General features: G+C 46.9%; 1 protein-coding gene across 4 annotated transcripts in view; it reads left to right on the top strand.

Annotated features, from left to right (window-relative positions):
* PPP1R12C (protein phosphatase 1 regulatory subunit 12C) overlaps positions 1 to 19,313 on the top strand; it is a 99,253-nt gene that overhangs the window by 41,491 nt on the left and 38,449 nt on the right. For all 4 annotated transcript variants that reach the window (XM_083162659.1, XM_083162661.1, XM_083162658.1 and 1 more), the window contains exons 2-7: positions 2,191 to 2,321; positions 4,672 to 4,790; positions 15,365 to 15,524; positions 15,610 to 15,754; positions 17,797 to 17,871; positions 19,065 to 19,153. In XM_083162659.1, the coding sequence (XP_083018785.1) occupies positions 2,191 to 2,321; positions 4,672 to 4,790; positions 15,365 to 15,524; positions 15,610 to 15,754; positions 17,797 to 17,871; positions 19,065 to 19,153 (719 nt within the window). The remainder of the gene's footprint in view (positions 1 to 2,190; positions 2,322 to 4,671; positions 4,791 to 15,364; positions 15,525 to 15,609; positions 15,755 to 17,796; positions 17,872 to 19,064; positions 19,154 to 19,313) is intronic.

Genomic DNA, 19,313 nt, shown 5'->3' on the forward strand with positions numbered 1-19,313 from the left:
TATCATGCATGTCTACATATCCCCATTAAGGCAGGTTACCGGCATACCATGTGCTTGTAGGTTGACAATAGATGAATCCCTTTGGCTCATCTGTTGTGCTGGTATGGAAGACTTAAGCTGGGTATACACGGATAGATTTGAAGCCCGATGTGGGCGTTCCCGATCGATGGGAACGACCAATCGTTCAAATCGTTCCGTGCATCGTTAACGATGCGCGTACCCGTGCATCGTTAACGATGGTCTATGATCTTTCCTGCATGCAGGAAGATCATAGACAAATCTTTTGTCAAGTGTATCCAATCGTTCCGTGTGTACGCACGATGAACGATTGGATACACTCGTTAACGATGTCGGAACGCTTCCGACATCGTTCCGTGGGTACCCACCTTAACATAGAAGGGAAGCGGTACATCTGTCAGAACAGACTTAAGTCTACAGTCATTAGGTCGACCCCGGAAGGTCGACTTGCCTAAAGGTCGACCTGACTTAAGGTTAACATGGGTTTAGGTCAACAGTCATTAGGTTGACATGATTTTTTCACCTTTTTTTGAGCAGAATGTCTACACAGTCAACATGGACACAGTTGGAGATGCACCGCAGTCCCTCGCATCGCTCGGCACACTATTTTGTTCTCCCACCACGCCCTAGTGGATGGTAGGGCATGAAATACCACTTGTCGGCACATGTCGGCTCAAAAAAAAGTGAAAAACTCATGTCAACCTAATGACTGTCGACCTAAACCCATGTCGACATTGGCCCATGTCGACCTTAAGTCATGTCGACCTTGACCTATGTTGACCTTTAACCCTGTCGACCTTGGGGCAAGTTGACCTTCCGGGGTCGACCTAATGACTGTAGACCTAAGTCTGATCTGACAGATGACCGCTTCCCCATAGGAGAGATGCATCATAACATCTATAGACTGCAGAAGGTGGCAATCAATCAGCATCTGCCTATCATTTTATATAATGTACTAGGTAAATGTGATTAGTTTTTCTGGACACCTCCACTTGTCGCACATCACATCTAATTACCAGGTACAAGCCAGTTTCTTGCTGGTTCGACCTGGTAATTAGTGCGATGTGAAAGGGGTTACCGGTGGCAACACAGCAATCTGAACCGGTAAAAAAGCTGGGTTCGTACCGGTTCATTGCTGTGCAGTGTGATCGGGTTACATGGGTTGAGGGACCCATTTCCCCTTCACACTATGGAGGAGGCAGCGCTGCCTCCTCCTCTGCCCCTGTTGACGCTCTGCCGCACCACCACATAACGTCAGCGAAGTGGTAATATTGTCTGTTCGCAGTGGTGATCTGAACAGACCGCACATGCAGGGTCGCATCTGACTGAACCGTTTCAAAGTCTTGGTGGGACCCTGCATTTGTGATCTGAAAGCGGTATAAGAAGGTTGGATACATTTCCTGCTTGCTAGTGCTGGTTAACTAGGATATGAGCAGTCCATGAAATTATTTTTGATCCTTTGATCCCCCACTCCCGACAGTCTAACATCTAATATAGTCATGTGAAGATAGTGCACCTTTTCCCATCTTACAGATCATAGTAAAACCTTGCATGAAAACCGCAGAGTTTGGTGAGTGGGAACGTTGGATACAAACTGTAAAAGCGAACTCCCTTTCAACCCCTGGCCATTGTCTCCAGACAGCTGCCAGTGTTTGCCAGAGCATTTGGAACATATAAGGGCAGATTTATTAAGCTCGTAGAAGTGGTAAAGTGTCTGGTTTTTATCACCGGCCAATTGGATCCTAACTGTGAAGTTACAGGCTTGGTTTGAAAAATGACCGGTAGGAACTGATTGGCCGCCGGTGATAAAAACCAGACAATTTATCACTTCACCGAGCTTAATAAATCTACCCCACAGTTTCACAGTCATGACTTTAGCTGGGTACTTGCTTTTACAATCACTCTGCTAACTGGGATAACATTCCCGTGCTGCTGTTCTCTTCCCCCCCCCCCTCCCCCAAATCCCCATCTTATGGACAACATCTCTTTATGATGATTATCTTTTAGAATGACCTGTTTCAAGCTAGCTTTATTTGGTATATTAGTCACTGTTCATTTTCCTTTTCCTAGACTTGCCTTACATGGTATCTGCAAAACAGCCATCAGTGCCTTCATCTTCTACAGATTGTTTATTTGTACTCATTTTGGTTTTTCTTCCCTTCTGCTTTCTAGGCATGTATAGATGAAAACCTGGAAGTAGTAGAATTCCTAGTTAACCATGGTGCCAATGTGAACCAAGCCGATAATGAGGGCTGGACGCCCCTTCACGTCGCTGCCTCCTGTGGCTACATGGAAATAGCAGAGTGAGTAACCAAAAAGTATTGTAACGTGTGGTTTTTCAATTATTTATTTATTAACGGTTTCTTATATAGTTAAACTATTCTGCAGCGCTTTACAGGGAATAGTTGAACACTCACATCAGTCCCTTCCCCAGTGGAGCTTACAATCTATATTCCCGAATACATATATAGTCCCTGATGCTCAAAGGTTTTGCTTGAGGCCTGTAGTCTCTATATACTGTGAAACACCTACAGAGAATATATGGTAAGAATGCTTTAGCAAAAGCATCATGTGCTAAGATCTTCTGGGTGTTTTTCTATTAAATATATTTCCGTGATTTTAAAAAAAATGCATATTTTATTTGAAACCATTGTTCAGTAAAGCTGGGTATACAATTATCGGGCAGATTTGACTGGTTGGAATGAAAAATTTAATTTTTGCAGTCACCGTAACATCCCTTCCTTGTAGGCCATCTGGGGAACATGGCATCAGCCATAATGTGGGTTAGAGCTTTGGATATAGGAGTTGGCACTAAACAATCAGAGAAGGGATGAGCAGGTAAGTATCGAAATACAACTCAGAATTATCCCACCACCAGTGCCGCAGTGAAAAGAAAATAGGTGCATCGTAGATAATGGGCAACTTCTCTTCTCCTATGTAGAATGCTCACTTTGGACCCTTAAGTCCACAGCTTTCTACCAAATGCATCAAATGCTCCACACAATGTGGAGTATTGAGGACCCAAAAGGAATGGAAAGGTTGGAATATAGAGTAGTAGTATTTTAAAATACCAATATTTTAATATACACAACAAAGTTTGAAACATGATGACAATGGACAATAAAAGGTGGATTCCAAAGGAGAAGGGTTAAAGTTTGCCGGAAAAGTTGGAGAACCAGGTAAAACAGGCTCTGAGAAAGGGCATATGTGTAGATGAGATGTTGACAAGTCCCAGGATAGCTCCACTTGGTGTCACAGCTGAGAGTCCCCCCTTTCCACTGGAACGTTGTTGTGTTTATTAAAATATTGGTATTTTAAAACAATACTACTCTTTATTCCATTCTCTCCATTCGCTTTGGGTCCTCAATACGCCACATTGTATGGATCATCTGATGCGATTGATGGAAAGCTGTGGACATGAGGGTCTAAATTGTGCATTCTATATAGAAGAGGAGTTGCCCATAATCTACAAGGGCCATAGGGTACGCCACTGAGGCGCCGGTGGTGGGATCAATCAGAGTTGTATTTTGATACTTACCTCCTCATCTGCAATTTGATCAGTGTGGGGACACCGATTTTTGGAGTGAACGTTTCATAAACATATTGCGCAGGGCTTATTTCCGAACACATTCACCTGTTTTGTAATCGGAGAAGGGAGCCCCACCTCCACCAATCCTCGGTTTTTATTTTGGTGCCTTTTGGGAATAAAACATATGCCTTACTCCTATGGCACCAAGCTAAACATGTAGGATTGTGGGAGGGGATTACAGGTGGTGACTGTATCTCTCTATATACCTTTTGTTTAGTGCCAAATTCTATAGCCACGCCTCTAACCCACATATTATGGCTAAATGGAGGATATGCTCATAACATTAGAACATACTATTTTGGTGTGCCAAACTTAAAAGTAGACTCTTGCTGTAGCAGCATTGTAGCTTATCGCAGTGTGTTCGCTGATAGATGGCATGGCGTTTTCCCCAGTTGCACATGTGTAGTGAATGGCTTCACCTTTATTTCTGGAAAGTTGTTTTGCATGGTTGGATGAATGATGGATTTCTCCTGATCAGCTCATTTATCATGGGATGAACGTGGTATACGGAGAGCAGTGTCTCTCACAGTGCACCATTTGGGAATAAGATCCATCCACAGCCAAAATTGTGGTAGGGTTGATGGACCAGGTGCACCTGCCTGGACTGTGGCAAGTCCTTGATGCTTACGCCTCATAACGCTGACACCACCGGAATAGGGTGCACCGTGTGTGACACTGCTCTCCATACACCGCCTTCATCAGCAATACATTGCGGAAGCATTCACACCTTCTGCATGCAGATATTGGATAACAGCTCTGCACTGATCTGGAGAAATCCATCATGCATCCAACCAACCGCACAAAACAACTTTCCATGAATGAAGAAACTGAGGCAAAGCCGTTGACTACACATGCGCAGCTGGGAAACCGCCACGTCCGCAAACCCAGTAACCCACTGCGATTAGATACATCTTCCCTTGGAAGATCAGTTTTTTTTTTTTTATAATATCCTAGCTGCAACAGTAAATTATATTATAGTATGTGACCATGACTTGGCGATAATGTTCCCGACCGTGTAGTGTGGCTCATTTGTCAGCCGTCCAATATACTTTGGTTCCTTCTAGATACCTTCTGAAACATTCAGCAAACATTGCTGCTGTGAACAGTGATGGGGATGTGCCCCTGGACATTGCTGAAGATGACTGTATGGAGACTCTGCTCCGTGCTGAAATTGCCAAGCGAGGTAAGAGTCCTGGCGCTCGCTGATCTTTCCGGCATTAAGAAATAAGTAATGCACAACAGGAAAACTACTTCATGCTGGAAAATGAGGTCTAATGCGGGCGTGGACCTTCAGTACACTGCAAAATATTCCACAGTGATAACTGCACTCAAATCATTTATTCCAAAGAGGTCAATAAAAGGTTTCCAATCTGAGCAGTGTTATTTATAGGGCGGCAGTACTCTAGAGGCGTGTGCATTGTTAACTCTTTATGGTTCCTAATATAATTTTCTTCATACAGTTGTTTTATCATGCACCCCCCCCCATTTCCTTATTTAGGGGTGCTTGCAGAGGATGAGGACCATAATACAAATGTAGACAATCCTGTTTAACCTTCTAGAATACCAGGTACCTGGTTGTACCAGGGTTTTTGGATGCGGCTGCCACCCAGCCTGTGACCCTTTTTACACTGCCGTTCCCACCCGGTATAATGCCGGGTGGGTAACGTTAGGAGGCAGGTTCTTAGCCAGTGCTGGTACATAAGAGAGCTCTCGCAGCGTCTATTTTATGGCAGTGAATGGGTCACCGGTCGCATCGACCCAGGTTACCTGTTTACACTGTACAGGGAGCCGGGTTGGATCGGTGTTCACCCCTGCTCACTGCTTCGGTTGAAATGCTGGGTTGCTCAAACCGAGTTCTTTCAACTGGGAGCATTTACACTGCCTGCAATACCGGGGATATTTCTGGCAGTGTATTAGGGATATAACTGTTCTGAAGCAATTGGACCGTATGTGACTGATGGGTTAAAGATGTTCCCTGTTTATCGCTGCTGCAGATGGAAGAGCACAGCAGGTCTGTTATGTGGTCATTAGGTGGACAGGGAAACGGTCGACCACAATTGGTCGACAGCCAAAAGGTCGCCATACATGTGTCAAACTGTGAAAAACTCATGCCGACCTCCTGCTTGTGTTGACCTTTTGACCATATCTACCCTTTTCATGTGTTGACATTTATAGTGGTCGACAGTCAAAAGGTCGCACATTGCTATAGCTATGGCCCCTACAGATGGAGCGACGTCGGGGCATTTTCTAAGCATCTAGTCAATACCCTGAACTTGCCCCATGTATACAAACCCATAGGGATACTGAATTCATTGGGAAAATTAGATTTTCTCTTTCACGTCTTATTTCTTACAGAGACCCAAATAAAAACAGTTCTAGCTGACACAAGTAAGATAAGTGAAAATGTAAAACTACAGAAATGCTTTAAAATTGCAGAAAAAAACGCAAACTCTTTACCAATCGGAATTAGCGATAATGTCATTGTTATAAGATGCAGTGTCTCTTTGGGAGTAGGGTGTTGATGCTTTCTGTTTCTACAAGGTCTCATTGGTCACTCTAAAAAGGAACCAGCAGTAGTCGCCCTTCTTTGCAGCGACCCTGGGTCTCCATTGTCAGAATGTCTTTGTGAAAAAATCCCTCATGTTCATTACTTACACTCCCCAGGTTTTTAGGGGAAAAGTCGAGATGGGAAAGCAGATAAAAAAAAAAAAAAGGTTTTTATATATACCCTTTTCACATATCAAAAATAACCCAGGTCGACCTGTCTCTGTACAATGTGAAAGGGCATTTTCAAATATCCTGAGTCAAGCAACCCGGCATTCCGACACTGATTAAAAGAAGAGCTGATCCCGGGTTGGACCTAGTTTGCTTTGCAGTATGAACGTATGACCCGGGTTGAGCTTATTAACAGGTCGCTCCCGGGACAGACCCGTGCACAAATCCCAGGTGTGACCCGGCATTTGCGATGTTAATGTGGTATTGGTGACATTCTACAACTAGTGTTCTTGTAGTTGTCCTTGTACTTACTCACGATAGACACGTAGTGGGCCTCTTTTCTGTTCCCTAAGAATTTGCACACGGCAGCCTTAAAGGAGGGCCATTTCCTGTAATGTAGCATTAAATGATTAAACAGTTTCCTTATTTGGAGGCTAATAAATATGGCTGCTTTTTGCTCTGCATCACTTAACTGGAAACGTTTCCTTCAGATAAGCGTAAGGCTGGCCTTCTTTGTCCGGAGCTTTCACAGACATCTTTATTAGGCATAACTTAATGTGAAGTGGAGGTAAAATCATTTCTCTACCGTCCAATGGGATACTGGGCTTCACTACTATGGGGATTGAGACCTCCGCAGGAGAGACAGGCACATCAAAGAACTTTCAGTGTGGGTGCACTGGCTCCTCCCCTCAATCTCCCTCCACTAGTCAGTTTTGAAAAATGTGCCTCAGGAGAGGCAGTGGTTCTGGATGCTCCAGAGTTTTTCTACATTTATTTTCAAAATTTTGGGGCGCTGTGGTGACCACACAGCTGTCCTGCTTCGTGGGTGTCAGGGGAAGGGTCAGTCCCCAACCTCTTCAGGTGCAGAGCTCACCCTGCTACAGGACAATTCGGTCCTGTGTGGGGCTTGTCACCGCACAGCATTGCGCTGTGGCGAGCAAGCCTCCTAGCCGCCGCACACCCCCTGACAGGTCTGAAGTCTTCAAGTGGTGAGTACAGGCTGGGGGTCCCACAAGGGGACCCCGCAGCCATTTCTGGTGCGGCAAGACGACGGGCAGTAATGGCGGCCTTCTAGCAGGGACCGCGTGAACCCCGCGTCTGGAAACTGGCATAGGGGTGCTGCCGCTGGACCACCAGGGACACCCCTCAGGGTATATGTATATAATATTATACCTTTTTATTATATGTCAGTATAAACGTATGTAAGCGCCAGCTCCGTGTACAGGGGGGCGGGGCTTCACTCAGAGCGGGACCAAGCTCTGCTGGGCGCGCGCTGTCACTTCCTGCTTCTTTACACGTTGCCAGACTCCATTACAGAGGGCTCCTCACTGGCGTGGTGGATCCGGGTCCTTGCAGCACGGCAGAGGCAGCAGGTTTTATAGCGATTTAGAGCTGCTGCGCTATCTGGCTTATTTTAGACACTGTGTTGTTGATATCACTGTGTTTAGCGTTACCAGCTCACCCAGATCTGTGAGTTCAGGTTAGGGGTGCACTTGGTTCCTCAATTGCTCTGTTTTTCCCCCACTGATTAGTTACAGACACACATAAAACAAGCACATAGTCTGTTTTTAACATCCAGCGGTGTGGTGTGTGCACGGGTGTGACTGCGTGGGGGTTGAGTTGTACTGCTGTACACGGTAGTACTGTCTCATCATGGTGAAAAAGTTCACTTGTATGGTGTGTAGCACCAAGTTTGTGCCCAAATCACAGTCCCAAGTCACTTGTGAGGCTTGTATGTCACCACAGCCCAGTAGTGCTGACACTCAGATCAGTGGGGTGCCCCCACAGCTTGTGGGGCCATCTCAGGCTGACGAGCAGGAGCCTGTTTGGGCCTCCAACATAAAGACATTGTTGGATTCTGTGGCTTCACAGCTTTCCACTAACACTCAGCAGACGCAGAGGGTTCAGAGGGAATTGTCCATGTTAGCTGCCAGGGTGGATATTCTTCATACTCTTAATGTACCTCCTCCTGCCGCACAGCCTCAAAAGAGGCCGGCTGCTGCGATGGCCCCTGATTCAGATGATGATGATGAGGACATACTGGAGGAGGGTGAGGAGCAGGTTCTGCAGGAACCAGTCCCTGAGGCAGCAGTGCATGGTCCTGAACCGCTTATCAGAGCCATCAGGGATGTTTTTAGATCTCCCGGTGGAGGCATCCGCAGAAGGAGATCCTTTCTTCATGACTCAGAGGAAACAGCCAGTATACTTCCCTGAGCAGGCGGAGTTAGAAACTGTTTTCAGGGCTGCATGGCAAAACCCTGATAAGAGGTTTACTCTTTCAAAGCGGTTCACTAATGCTTATCCCTTTGAACCTTTGGGCAGGAAGAAGTGGGAAGAGCCACCAGTAGTGGACTCATCTGTCTCCCGCCTTTCTAAAAAGGTGTTGTCACCAGTCCCAGGTGTATCCACCCTTAAGGACGGGGCGGACAGGAGGCTGGAAGCTACCCTCAAGTCCATATACACGGCTAGTGGGGCCTCCCAGCGTCCAGTTCTAGCCAGCTGCTGGATGGCTAAGGCCATTCATACCTGGTCAACCCAGATTCAGGAAGGGTTTTTGGGTGACATGACTGTGGCTCAGATAGGCGACAGCCTGCGTCACATTCAGGATACCGCTAAGATCCTGTGCGAGGCGCAAAAAGAATTGGGCGCAATAAATGCACGCAATTCAGCCATGGCGGTTTCAGCCAGACGAGCCCTGTGGCTGCGTCAGTGGTCTGCGGATGTGGACTCTAAAAAGAGTGTGGAGGGTATTCCCTTTACAGGAGAATGGCTTTTTGGAAGCGAATTAGACGGTTGGATTTCCAAGGCCACGGCAGGTAAATCTACCTTCCTTCCATCAGCTCCCACAGTAGCAAAGTGTACCTTCACAGCTACTTCCCAGCAGTCCTTTCATGGGAACAGGTTTCGCCCCAAGGCTAGGGGCGCCTCCAATGCCAACAGGGGCACCAGAGGCAAGTTTAGGAAGCCCAGCTCCTCCAGCACCCTGGACCGTCCCAATGCCGCGGCTCCCTTTAAGCCTACAGCATGACGGGGTTTTCCCGCCACGAGACTCTCGCGGTGGGAGCGCGATTGTTGCATTTCAGCCATGTGTGGGACGCCTCTGGTCTGGATTCCTGGGCCAGGGGTCTCATTTCTCTAGGTTACAGGCTGGAATTCGACAAACCCCCTCCCAGCAGATACTTCAGGTCGGCCCTTCCAGCATCCCAGGAGGATCAGGTTCTCCTTCAGGGGGCCATTACCAGGCTGCTTCAGTCTCAGGTAATTGTACCGGTGCCAAGCACGGAGCAGGGCCAGGGATATTATTCCAACTTATTCCTGGTACCGAAGCCAGACGGCTCAGTAAGGCCCATCCTGAATCTAAAATCACTGAACCCCTTCCTGCGTGTGTTCAAGTTCAGGATGGAGTCCTTGCGCTCCGTGATCGCCGGTCTAGAGAGAGGGGAGTTCTTGGCCTCTATAGACGTCAAAGACGCCTATCTACACATCCCTATCTGGCCCCCACACCAAATCTATCTCAGGTTTGCCTTGGGGAACGACCATTACCAATTCCGGGCGTTGCCTTTCGGCCTGTCAACAGCCCCGCGGGTTTTCACAAAGGTAATGGCGGAAATGATGTCACTACTCAGGCTTCGAAGGGTGAATGTAGTGCCATACCTGGACGACCTGCTAATAAAGGCAGGGTCGGCAGAGGTTTTAAGCAGTGCCCTCAATCTGTCCATACAGGTACTAAGAGACCACGGGTGGATCCTGAACATGCCCAAATCATCGCTGGTTCCGACCCAGAGGATGGTTTTCTTGGGCATGATCCTGGATACATCGGAACAAAAAGTCTTTCTGCCGATGGAAAAGGTCACTGCAATACAACAGCTGGTCAGGGAGGTCCTACAGTCCCCTCTGGTACAGATCTATCTTTGCCTCCGGCTTCTAGGCAAGATGGTGGCTTCATTTGAAGCAATACAATTTGGCCGCTTCCATTCCAGGGTCTTTCAATTGGATATTCTGACAAAATGGTCCGGCTACCCCCTGCAGATGCGCAGAAGGATTGGCCTTGCAACAAGAACCAGGATCTCGCTACAGTGGTGGCTAGATTCATCCAATCTGTTGGCAGGCAGACGGTTCCAGATCCAGGACTGGACTTTGGTAACCACGGACGCCAGCCTGAGGGGCTGGGGAGCGGTCACACAGGGAGTCCGCCTCCAGGGTCGATGGTCTCCACTGGAGTCGGGCCTTCATATCAACAAGCTGGAGTTGAGGGCGGTCTACTATGCCCGGTTACAGGCAGCTCCATTGTTACAGGGCAAGGCGATCCAGGTCCAGTCGGACAATGCCACCACTGTGGCCTATATAAATCGGCAGGGTGGTACCAAGAGCATGCCTTGCATGAGAGAAGCGTCAAAGATTCTGTCTTGGGCGGAACAGAATGTCCAGGCCCTGTCTGCCATTTTTATCCCGGGAGTCGACAACTGGGAGGCGGACTTCCTGAGTCGTCACGATCTTCACCCGGGAGAGTGGGGCCTTCACTCTTAAGTGTTCAATGCCATAGTGGATCTGTGGGGGCTCCCTCAGATCGACCTGATGGCTTCACGATTGAACCACAAGGTAGCAATGTACTGTGCACTGACCAGAGACCCAGGGGCGATAGCGGTGGACGCTCTCACCTGGACCTGGGAATTCCAATTGGTGTACCTGTTCCCACCTCTCCCATTGTTGGCTCGGGTGCTAAAGCGGCTCCGGCATCAGGGGACGGAGGCCATACTGGTGACACCAGATTGGCCAAGAAGGGCCTGGTACGGGGACATTCAGGCCATGCTAGTGGAAGACCCGTGGCATCTGCCCCTAAGAAAAGACCTGCTCCTCCAGGGCCCGTTCGTCTTTCAGGACTTACAGTGGCTACGTTTAACGGCCTGGAGGTTGAGCGGCAGATCTTAGTCCACAAGAGTCTCCATCCCTCTGTCGTCACTACAATGATAAAAGCCAGGAAGCCGGTGACGGCTTCTCATTATCATGTAATATGGCGAAGATATATTGCCTGGTGCGAGAAGAATGACTTGCCTCCGGCCGGTTTTCGATTATACAGCCTGCTACGTTTCCTCCAGGCTGGATTGGATAAGGGACTCAGATTGGGTTCCTTAAAGGTCCAAATCTCCGCATTGTCTGTGTTTTTCTAGGAAAAGATTGCGGCCTTGCCGGAAGTGCAAACCTTCTTACAGGGGGTTCTGAGGATCCAGCCCCCCTTTGTGCCTCCCACTGCACCATGGGATTTGGAAGTAGTTCTTACTTTCTTAAAATCAGCCCGGTTTGTTCCACTGGAGGAGTCTGAGCTGCGACACCTCACTTGGAAGACAGTTGTTCTGCTGGCTCTAGCTTCGGCCAGGAGGGTGTCCGAGCTTGGGGCCTTATCTTGTCGGAGCCCTTACCTTGTGTTCCACAACGATAGGGTGGAGCTCAGGACTAGACCACAATTCCTTCCAAAGGTGGTGTCAGGGTTCCACCTAGGTTCCTTCTAGCGCGGCACACCCGGATATTCCAGATACCTTGGATGTGGTCCTCACCCTTAAGGGGTATGTCAAGCGCACAGCTAGGATCCGTAAGACAGACAGCCTATTTGTGCTTTATGGTGCGCAGAAGAAGAGTTTGCCTGCTTCAACGCGTACCATTGCCAGGTGGATAAGATGTACTATCCAACAGGCTTATGCATCGGCTGGTTTATCGCTTCCTTTTTCAGTAAAGGCTCATTCAACCAGGTCGGTAGGTACCTCTTGGGCTGCTGCTCGAGGGGTGTCGGCTATGCAGCTTTGCAGGGCTGCAACTTGGTCAGGGCAACACACATTTGTGAAGTTCTACAAGTTTGACACCCTGGCCAGGGAGGATTCCCAGTTCGGGAATGCGGTTTTACAGCAGACTCCGCACGTTCCCACCCGTTCTGGTAGCTTTGGGACCTCCCCATAGTAGTGAAGCCCAGTATCCCATTGGACGGTAGAGAAAATAGGATTTTGGGTACCTACCGGTAAATCCTTTTCTCGTAGTCCATATGGGATACTGGGAGCCCACCTCGGTGCAGCTTTTCTGCTGTCAGATCCTACTTCATTGTTAGGCTTATTGCCTTGTTCTCTATTGGATAGATATGTCTATAGACTTGTTTCTAGTTACAGGTGTCCTCTGAAGTTGTTAGGATTCACCTTTTTTATATGTTGTTTTCTTCGTTTGGGTGTGCTGGATGAATCTCACCACAATACATTATCACATACTCCTCACATGCTCTCCTTTGGCACAGTTTTTGCATTAACTGACTAGTGGAGGGAGATTGAGGGGAGGAGCCAGTGCACCCACACTGAAAGTTCTTTGATGTGCCTGTCTCTCCTGCGGAGGTCTCAATCCCCATAGTAGTGAAGCCCAGTATCCCATATGGACTACGAGAAAAGGATTTACCGGTAGGTACCCAAAATCCTATTTTTATGCTGCTCAACCAATTGGTGTTACCTGACTGTTTTCTCTCTGGTCTCTTCTTTGTGATATAGTGGTTTATGGTGGGGAATTAAATTGAGATGTGTGCCAACTGCCACAAGATGGCATCGCGTCCAGCATTTTGTTTGTGTTTTGCCCTTTTACGCATCTGAACCTGGACCCTCTGGGAGCACTCCAGCATGTTAACGGATTAATACGCCCTGCGATCTGTTGTTGCTTCATCCTGGAGGTTGGGAGAACAAAGCAATGATTCACCTGCTTCGTGTCTGCTGTCCCAGAAACACAGAAATGTAATTTATATTAAAACCCCCTCAATTTTGTGGTATCATATTTCTAAACGTTTATTTGGATTCTGTGCACAAAAAGACATAGTATGTTTATTCAAGGGGGATGAATTGGGAAATATTTTCTCCCCAGGAGGTGGGTGCAGATAGATGGTTTCTCCTACATCTAGCGTCCATATACCACGCAGCATGAGATGCCCGGAGTGCTAGTGAGCTGGCAGGTCCTTTGCAACTCTACTGGCGCTGGGCGTCTTTTTTTTGCCAAAGATGTGTCTTTGTCACAATGCGGTGCGTCATAAAATGACGCTTGTATTGTTCTGTGTGACATAGTCTGCATTTGGAGCAGAACAAAACTTGTATTGGGAAACAAAACAACATAAATGGAGACACATTTAGTTGTTATATCAATAATAATAATAATCAAGGCATAACCTTAAGCACATTTAAGAAACAATATACATTAACCATACATATGACACAAAAATCGACACAGAAGATACATAAAATAGAATCTTTAGCTAAATCTTTCTGTGAAACCTATAAAATTGGCCGCATACAATTAAGTCACAAAATTAGAATATATTGTCTGTCTTAGATGAGACATATTCTTCTGATCCAATCTGTGGATTCTACCCATACACTGAGGATAGGTCTGAATTAGTGATTGTGTTGATCAAGATTATAAGTGCTATCAATTGTTAGGATACAGTTAACTGTGCTTAATGTTGTAAAAGGGCCTACACACGGGGAGATGAGCGTTCTGAGTGATACTAGATCGCTCAGCACACAGCACTGCACAGCGATGTGCCGCTGAGTGATCTGTCAGGGCTAGTGTTCTCCGTCAGAACACTGGCCCTGACACTAGCGATTTTACATTTTCCAGCCTGCTGGATATTAATCGCCGGGGTAAAAGTGACATGTGGCCACGCATTGCTATCGCTATGCCCCTACACACACAGCGATGTTGGGTCATTTTCTAAGGAATCTAGTAAGAACGCTTAAAAAATGCCCGGGAATCACTAGAAGTATAGGCCCCTTTAGTAGACCCCCACTCTCTTGCAGCCACAATGAGCAATGTTAAAGTCCAGGAAAAGCAATTAAATTGTAGATAATATAACTAATAAAAGTTAGAAATGAACGGCGTGGTGGGCGTGCAAGTATATGAATTTATCTTCCGGCTTTATAGATGCCACAGACAACTTTATCGTAGGTGATGCTGCATCTGGACAACGTCGGACGGTTTCAGTGTTTTCTCTGTTTGCTTTTTGTTGTATGTCCTGTAGCCAACATGCGTTGGAGAGCTGCTAATTAACCCCGTGTGATGGAAGCCGGTGTGTTGTCAGATGTAGCATCTGGCAGTCGAGAGGGCGGCTTAATTCTTTGCCGTCACCAGTCTGCGCTGTAGATGCTGATAGATGCGGGAGAGGGGTTCTACTGCCTTGTGCCATCTGTGTCAGACTGATTCCATGGTCTGACTGTTTTGGGAAAGAGCAACTGCTGCTACATTGCAGCACTTTATATACAGTCCGAGACCGTCCCACACAGATATACAATTGGTGCATAGCAGATTCATCCGCAGTCTCCTCATGCATACTTGCTGCATTCTGTGACATTTTAAATAAGATTCTTACGTGACCCGACATGCGCGACTTCAGCAACAATGTATGAGGACACAGCGTGGTCATATACTGGGATAGTCTGTGTGTTTTGAGGATTTCTGTCTGTGGAAATCAAAATACTGTAGATCGGTTGGGAAACTTGAGGGTTGAGGTTGAAGATCCGCTGCCTTATAACATATCTGCTTTACAGTGGATGATTCATTGTTGTTCACACCAAGCCGGGATCGTATAAAAAGAAAAAAAAAACTTCTGGTTAATTTGAGCTAAATTAAGATTATGCGAGTTGTAGTGTGCCAGTTAGTGCTGGCATACATGGCGTCTGGGGACATGTGCTGCAGGGCTCTCTAATTATAGCTTGTAATGATGATTAGCGGAACACTGAGAATATTTCAGGTCTGCCTGCCAGTTCCTGGTGCTGCTGTGAGAGGAGATAGCGATCGCTTGCATGGTTTTGCCGGACAGGCATCAAGGAACGACCTTCAGCCATGTTGCCAGCTTTTGGCTCACTGGTGAATGAAGGCAGAGGTGAATGATCGCATGAACCAATAGCAATAGCTGGATGATAATCAGTGCAGTTCATCGCGTAACTATTACATATATGTGACCTGAAACTGCTACATATAATTTGTGCATACTGTAGTCCTTGTTCTCATTAGAAGACATTTGAATTGCAGGTATAGATATTGATGCAGTCAAAAGGGAAGAGGAGGAGGTGATGTTGCAGGACGCTCGGCAGTGGCTGAATGCTGGCAAAGTAGAAGACATCCGGCACCCCAAGACTGGAGCTACTGCTCTGCATGTTGCTGCCGCTAAAGGCTACATAGAAGTCATGAGGTAACCTTGTCGATATGACTTTTTCGATCACACAATATTCCTGGAACTTGGTAATGAAGCCGTTCTACCCACACTCTCTGTCCAGGCTTCTGCTTCAGGCCAATTTTGACCCAAATATGCGAGATAAGGATGGCTGGACTCCGCTCCATGCTGCTGCTCACTGGGGAGTGGAAGAGGCCTGTCGGCTCCTTGTGGAACACTTCTGTGATATGAGTGCACTGAATAATGTGGTAAGACACCTTTATTCTAGTACACCTCTCCTTAGCCTTGGACTGAAATGTTCTACAGATATTACCTTTAATTTTCTTTATGTAATGTCATCTTTAATTCTTGCAAAGTATTTCAGTAAGTTTTGGGGTATTATGGTCAATTAACTATAGGATGCACTATAGGCTCACATTGTGCTGATTTAGGAATATATTACACCAGCGCTCGACAAATCCCGGTCATCATGGCGACCAGATTTTGCTTACTGACGACCAGATTTTTTTTGCCACAAGGGAGGAAGCAGAATCTGCCTGACCCCTCTCCTAACAGCACAGCCGTGGCAGCAGAGCATCCTCCACCCCCCTCTCCTAACAGAACAGTCACAGGCAGCGTTGCCTGACCTCTCTCGCCTAACAGCACAGCATCCTCCCCCCCTCTCCTAACAGTGTAGTGGCAGCAGCACCCCCCCCCCCCCCGTCTATTGCCCTAACAGAGTAGCATATGTGATGGGACCCAGTAACAACGGTGAAGAACCCCAACTTTATAAAGTCAGGGGTCCCCAGGACCCACACTTAACTGGCCGAGATCACTGGACCCTCTCACCTCACTCCCTCGCAAACCCCATCACCTCACACCCCACCCCCTCACCCCGTTAATCTCTTATGTCGCCCAGGCGCATTGCACCGTGTATGGGCAGCCTTAAGCTTGTCTGGCTCCTACACTTTCTTCCTGGCTCCTAGATTTTAACAAAAATTGTAAAGCCCTGTATTACACTTTTATAATGTGCCACTGGAGGCTAGTTGTACACATAAGTGATCTTTGAAGAAAGAAAACCCTTTTCTAGGACACTAAGATTATCTTTCCAATCTTGTTGGTTGCAATCAAAATCAGGACATTTTGGGAACAAACTACAATCAACCATTTTCTCTCAAAACCTGAAAAATGGACATCTGCATACATTAATTTAACCAATAATTTCCAGATTTTCATTCCAACCAGCCAGACTACAGTACAATGCTGCCCCCCTTCTAGTTTTGCCCACTGGCCATTTTGAGTGATTTTGTACGGGAACGATCTAACAAATACAATTTAAAAGTCAAGTCGCATGTAATCTTGAAACATGTAGAACTGTTAGATACAGAGGTCCAAGTGATTCCTTCAGTTCAGGGGCACCTGTTCACTTCCTAGCGCAAACACTACTGTACCAGCAGATCAGATGCGGGAGCAGTGCAGTTGCACATGTGCAAGCAGTTGTACAAAGGGGGATCTACACAAATAGTGTTGACCCCAGGAGCGCTTATAAATGAGTGGCCTAATCAATTAGAGCAGCTGCTTAGGAGGGGAGGGTCAATCCCCACAAAAAGGAAACAAAAAACACAGAAAAAAGCAGCGCTCAATTTTAAAAATGAGTGAATCAATTTGTAAAATTTAAATGATTTATTCTCATCCATATAGATAATGCATATGTGATCATGCATATAAAAAAACACATGTGTAATTCACAGAATTAAGCACATAAAAAAGAAAGCAGAAATGTACAAAAAATTCATATGAAAAAATGTTGTTTTAAAAACAATTGGATGACCAGATCTCACGTGTGTATGGAGGTCCCCTGATTGGGGTTAGGGGAGCAATGATCCTGCACTGTCCACACACTCTATTATTCCCGCAAGCTGGATGGAGTCCAAACACTCTGCAGTTTTTATCCTGTGGCCCCATTTTTTTTCACTGCACCCCTGTGATTAGTTTGATTACATTTTTGAAAATATTACATTAAGTTGTGCCTACTTATCCTTAGGTTATGTTGTAGTCACATATTTTATGGCAGCCACTACTGGTTTTCCCTGTCATTGTGACCATAAATGATTTGGTTTGTGCCTGGACCATCAACCCCGGGACTCCCTTGCAAGAGATTCACTGCACCCCAGGATGCCTAGACACAACATTTGGGAACCACTGCAGTAGACTCGTGTATATGGAAATCAGTGGCTCACGGACACACTAGTTTTGTTGTTTATCTTTGTGGTGGATTACTCTGATTTCTCACTTGGTGTTTTGCTTGCAGGGCCAAAGGCCTAGTGACGTCGCTGATGAGGAGATTGTTAGTCTTTTAGAAGAGCTTCAGAAAAAGCAGGAAGATGTAAGTAACTCACTGAGACTTTGCATAGAACTATATAGTCCCCGCCCCCTGCCCATTCATCCATATTGTTAAATTATTATAATCCATACTTAAAACTTTACAGGTTTTTGTAAACTATCAGGACAAAGAACGGCAGTGAAACAAAAGTGTTCGAACATTTTAGATGTTTATTATTTGTTCTTTCCCAAATAAGTTTTTTTTCTATTATGCATAACTCATTGAATTAAAGGATAAACCAGTGGTTACCAAACATTTTTTAATCCTGATGCCCTAGAGCACGGGTGTCCAAACTTTTTGCAAAGAGGGCCAGATTTGGTGAGGTGAAAATGTGTGGGGGCCGACCCTTCAGCCTGAAATATGAATCACATCAGAAGACGTATTTTCCCCAGCCTGCGCTCCCCTTCTCTGTATGTCCCCCACTCTGCCCCCATTCAGTGTATTTCCCCCAGCCTGCCCCCCCCCTTCTCTGTCCCCCACTCTGCCCCCATTCAGTGTATTTCCCCAGCCTGCTCCCCCCTTCTCTGTATGTCCCCCACTCCATTTCCCCCAGCCTGCTCCTTCACAGTATATTTTCTAAGCAGGCACCACAATGCTGCTGCCCCCCCCCCCTTCGGCATACTGGACCCCCCCCCTTTCGGCATACAGGAGAGGAGATAGATGCCCGAGCTCCCTGCTCACAGTCACCCTCCTCTGCTGAGTGACAGTCTGCATGCTGCTGCTGCCATCACCTCCCCTCCTCCCTCCCGGTATCCTGTGATCACGCAGGACGCAGGAGGAGAGTTTGCAGACAGATGATGGAGCAGAGCCCGGGCGGGGGACGGCGGGGGTTGGACGCATACTAACAAGAAGACGTGCAGACACCCTCTCACCGCTGCACAGTCACACAAGGTAATGTGTGCTCGCCGGAGGCCCCAGCTCTACAGTCCCGCGCTGTGCATCCCGCATCTAATGCTTCTGGCTGAGGGCCACTTAAAGTGACATCACGGGCCGCAATTGGCCCGCGACCAACACTGGTTTTGCCTATCACTTTGTCCATAAACAATTTTGGTTTGGTCGAGGACCAAAAACCCTAAGCACCCCTGCAGGAGCCTAAATTTAGAATAATTTTTTTGGAGAATCCCAAATTGTTTCAACCAAAGGTTTTTAATTTAATTTAAAAAAATATATATTTTTGTGCATTTGCTTTTTTGCAGTTACGAAGTGAAAAAGAAGCAAATCTGAAGCGGGCGGTCATTGACACCAGCATCGAACAACAACCTTTAAATACAAATAAACACAGAAGGTAAGCTGGGGTGATTATAAACGGGGTCAACTTTAAGGCCCATACACACTGAGCGGCTTTCCCCTGCCCGGCACGGGGGGGGGGGGTGGAGGCGAGGAGGACGGCGTTGCATAGTGGTGGGGCTTTCCCGGTCGATGTAGGGGCCAATAGGTTTTTTTTT

This window comes from Crinia signifera, chromosome 19, assembly GCF_055691185.1.
Source record: "Crinia signifera chromosome 19, ASM5569118v1, whole genome shotgun sequence".
NCBI classification, from domain to species: domain Eukaryota; kingdom Metazoa; phylum Chordata; class Amphibia; order Anura; family Myobatrachidae; genus Crinia; species Crinia signifera.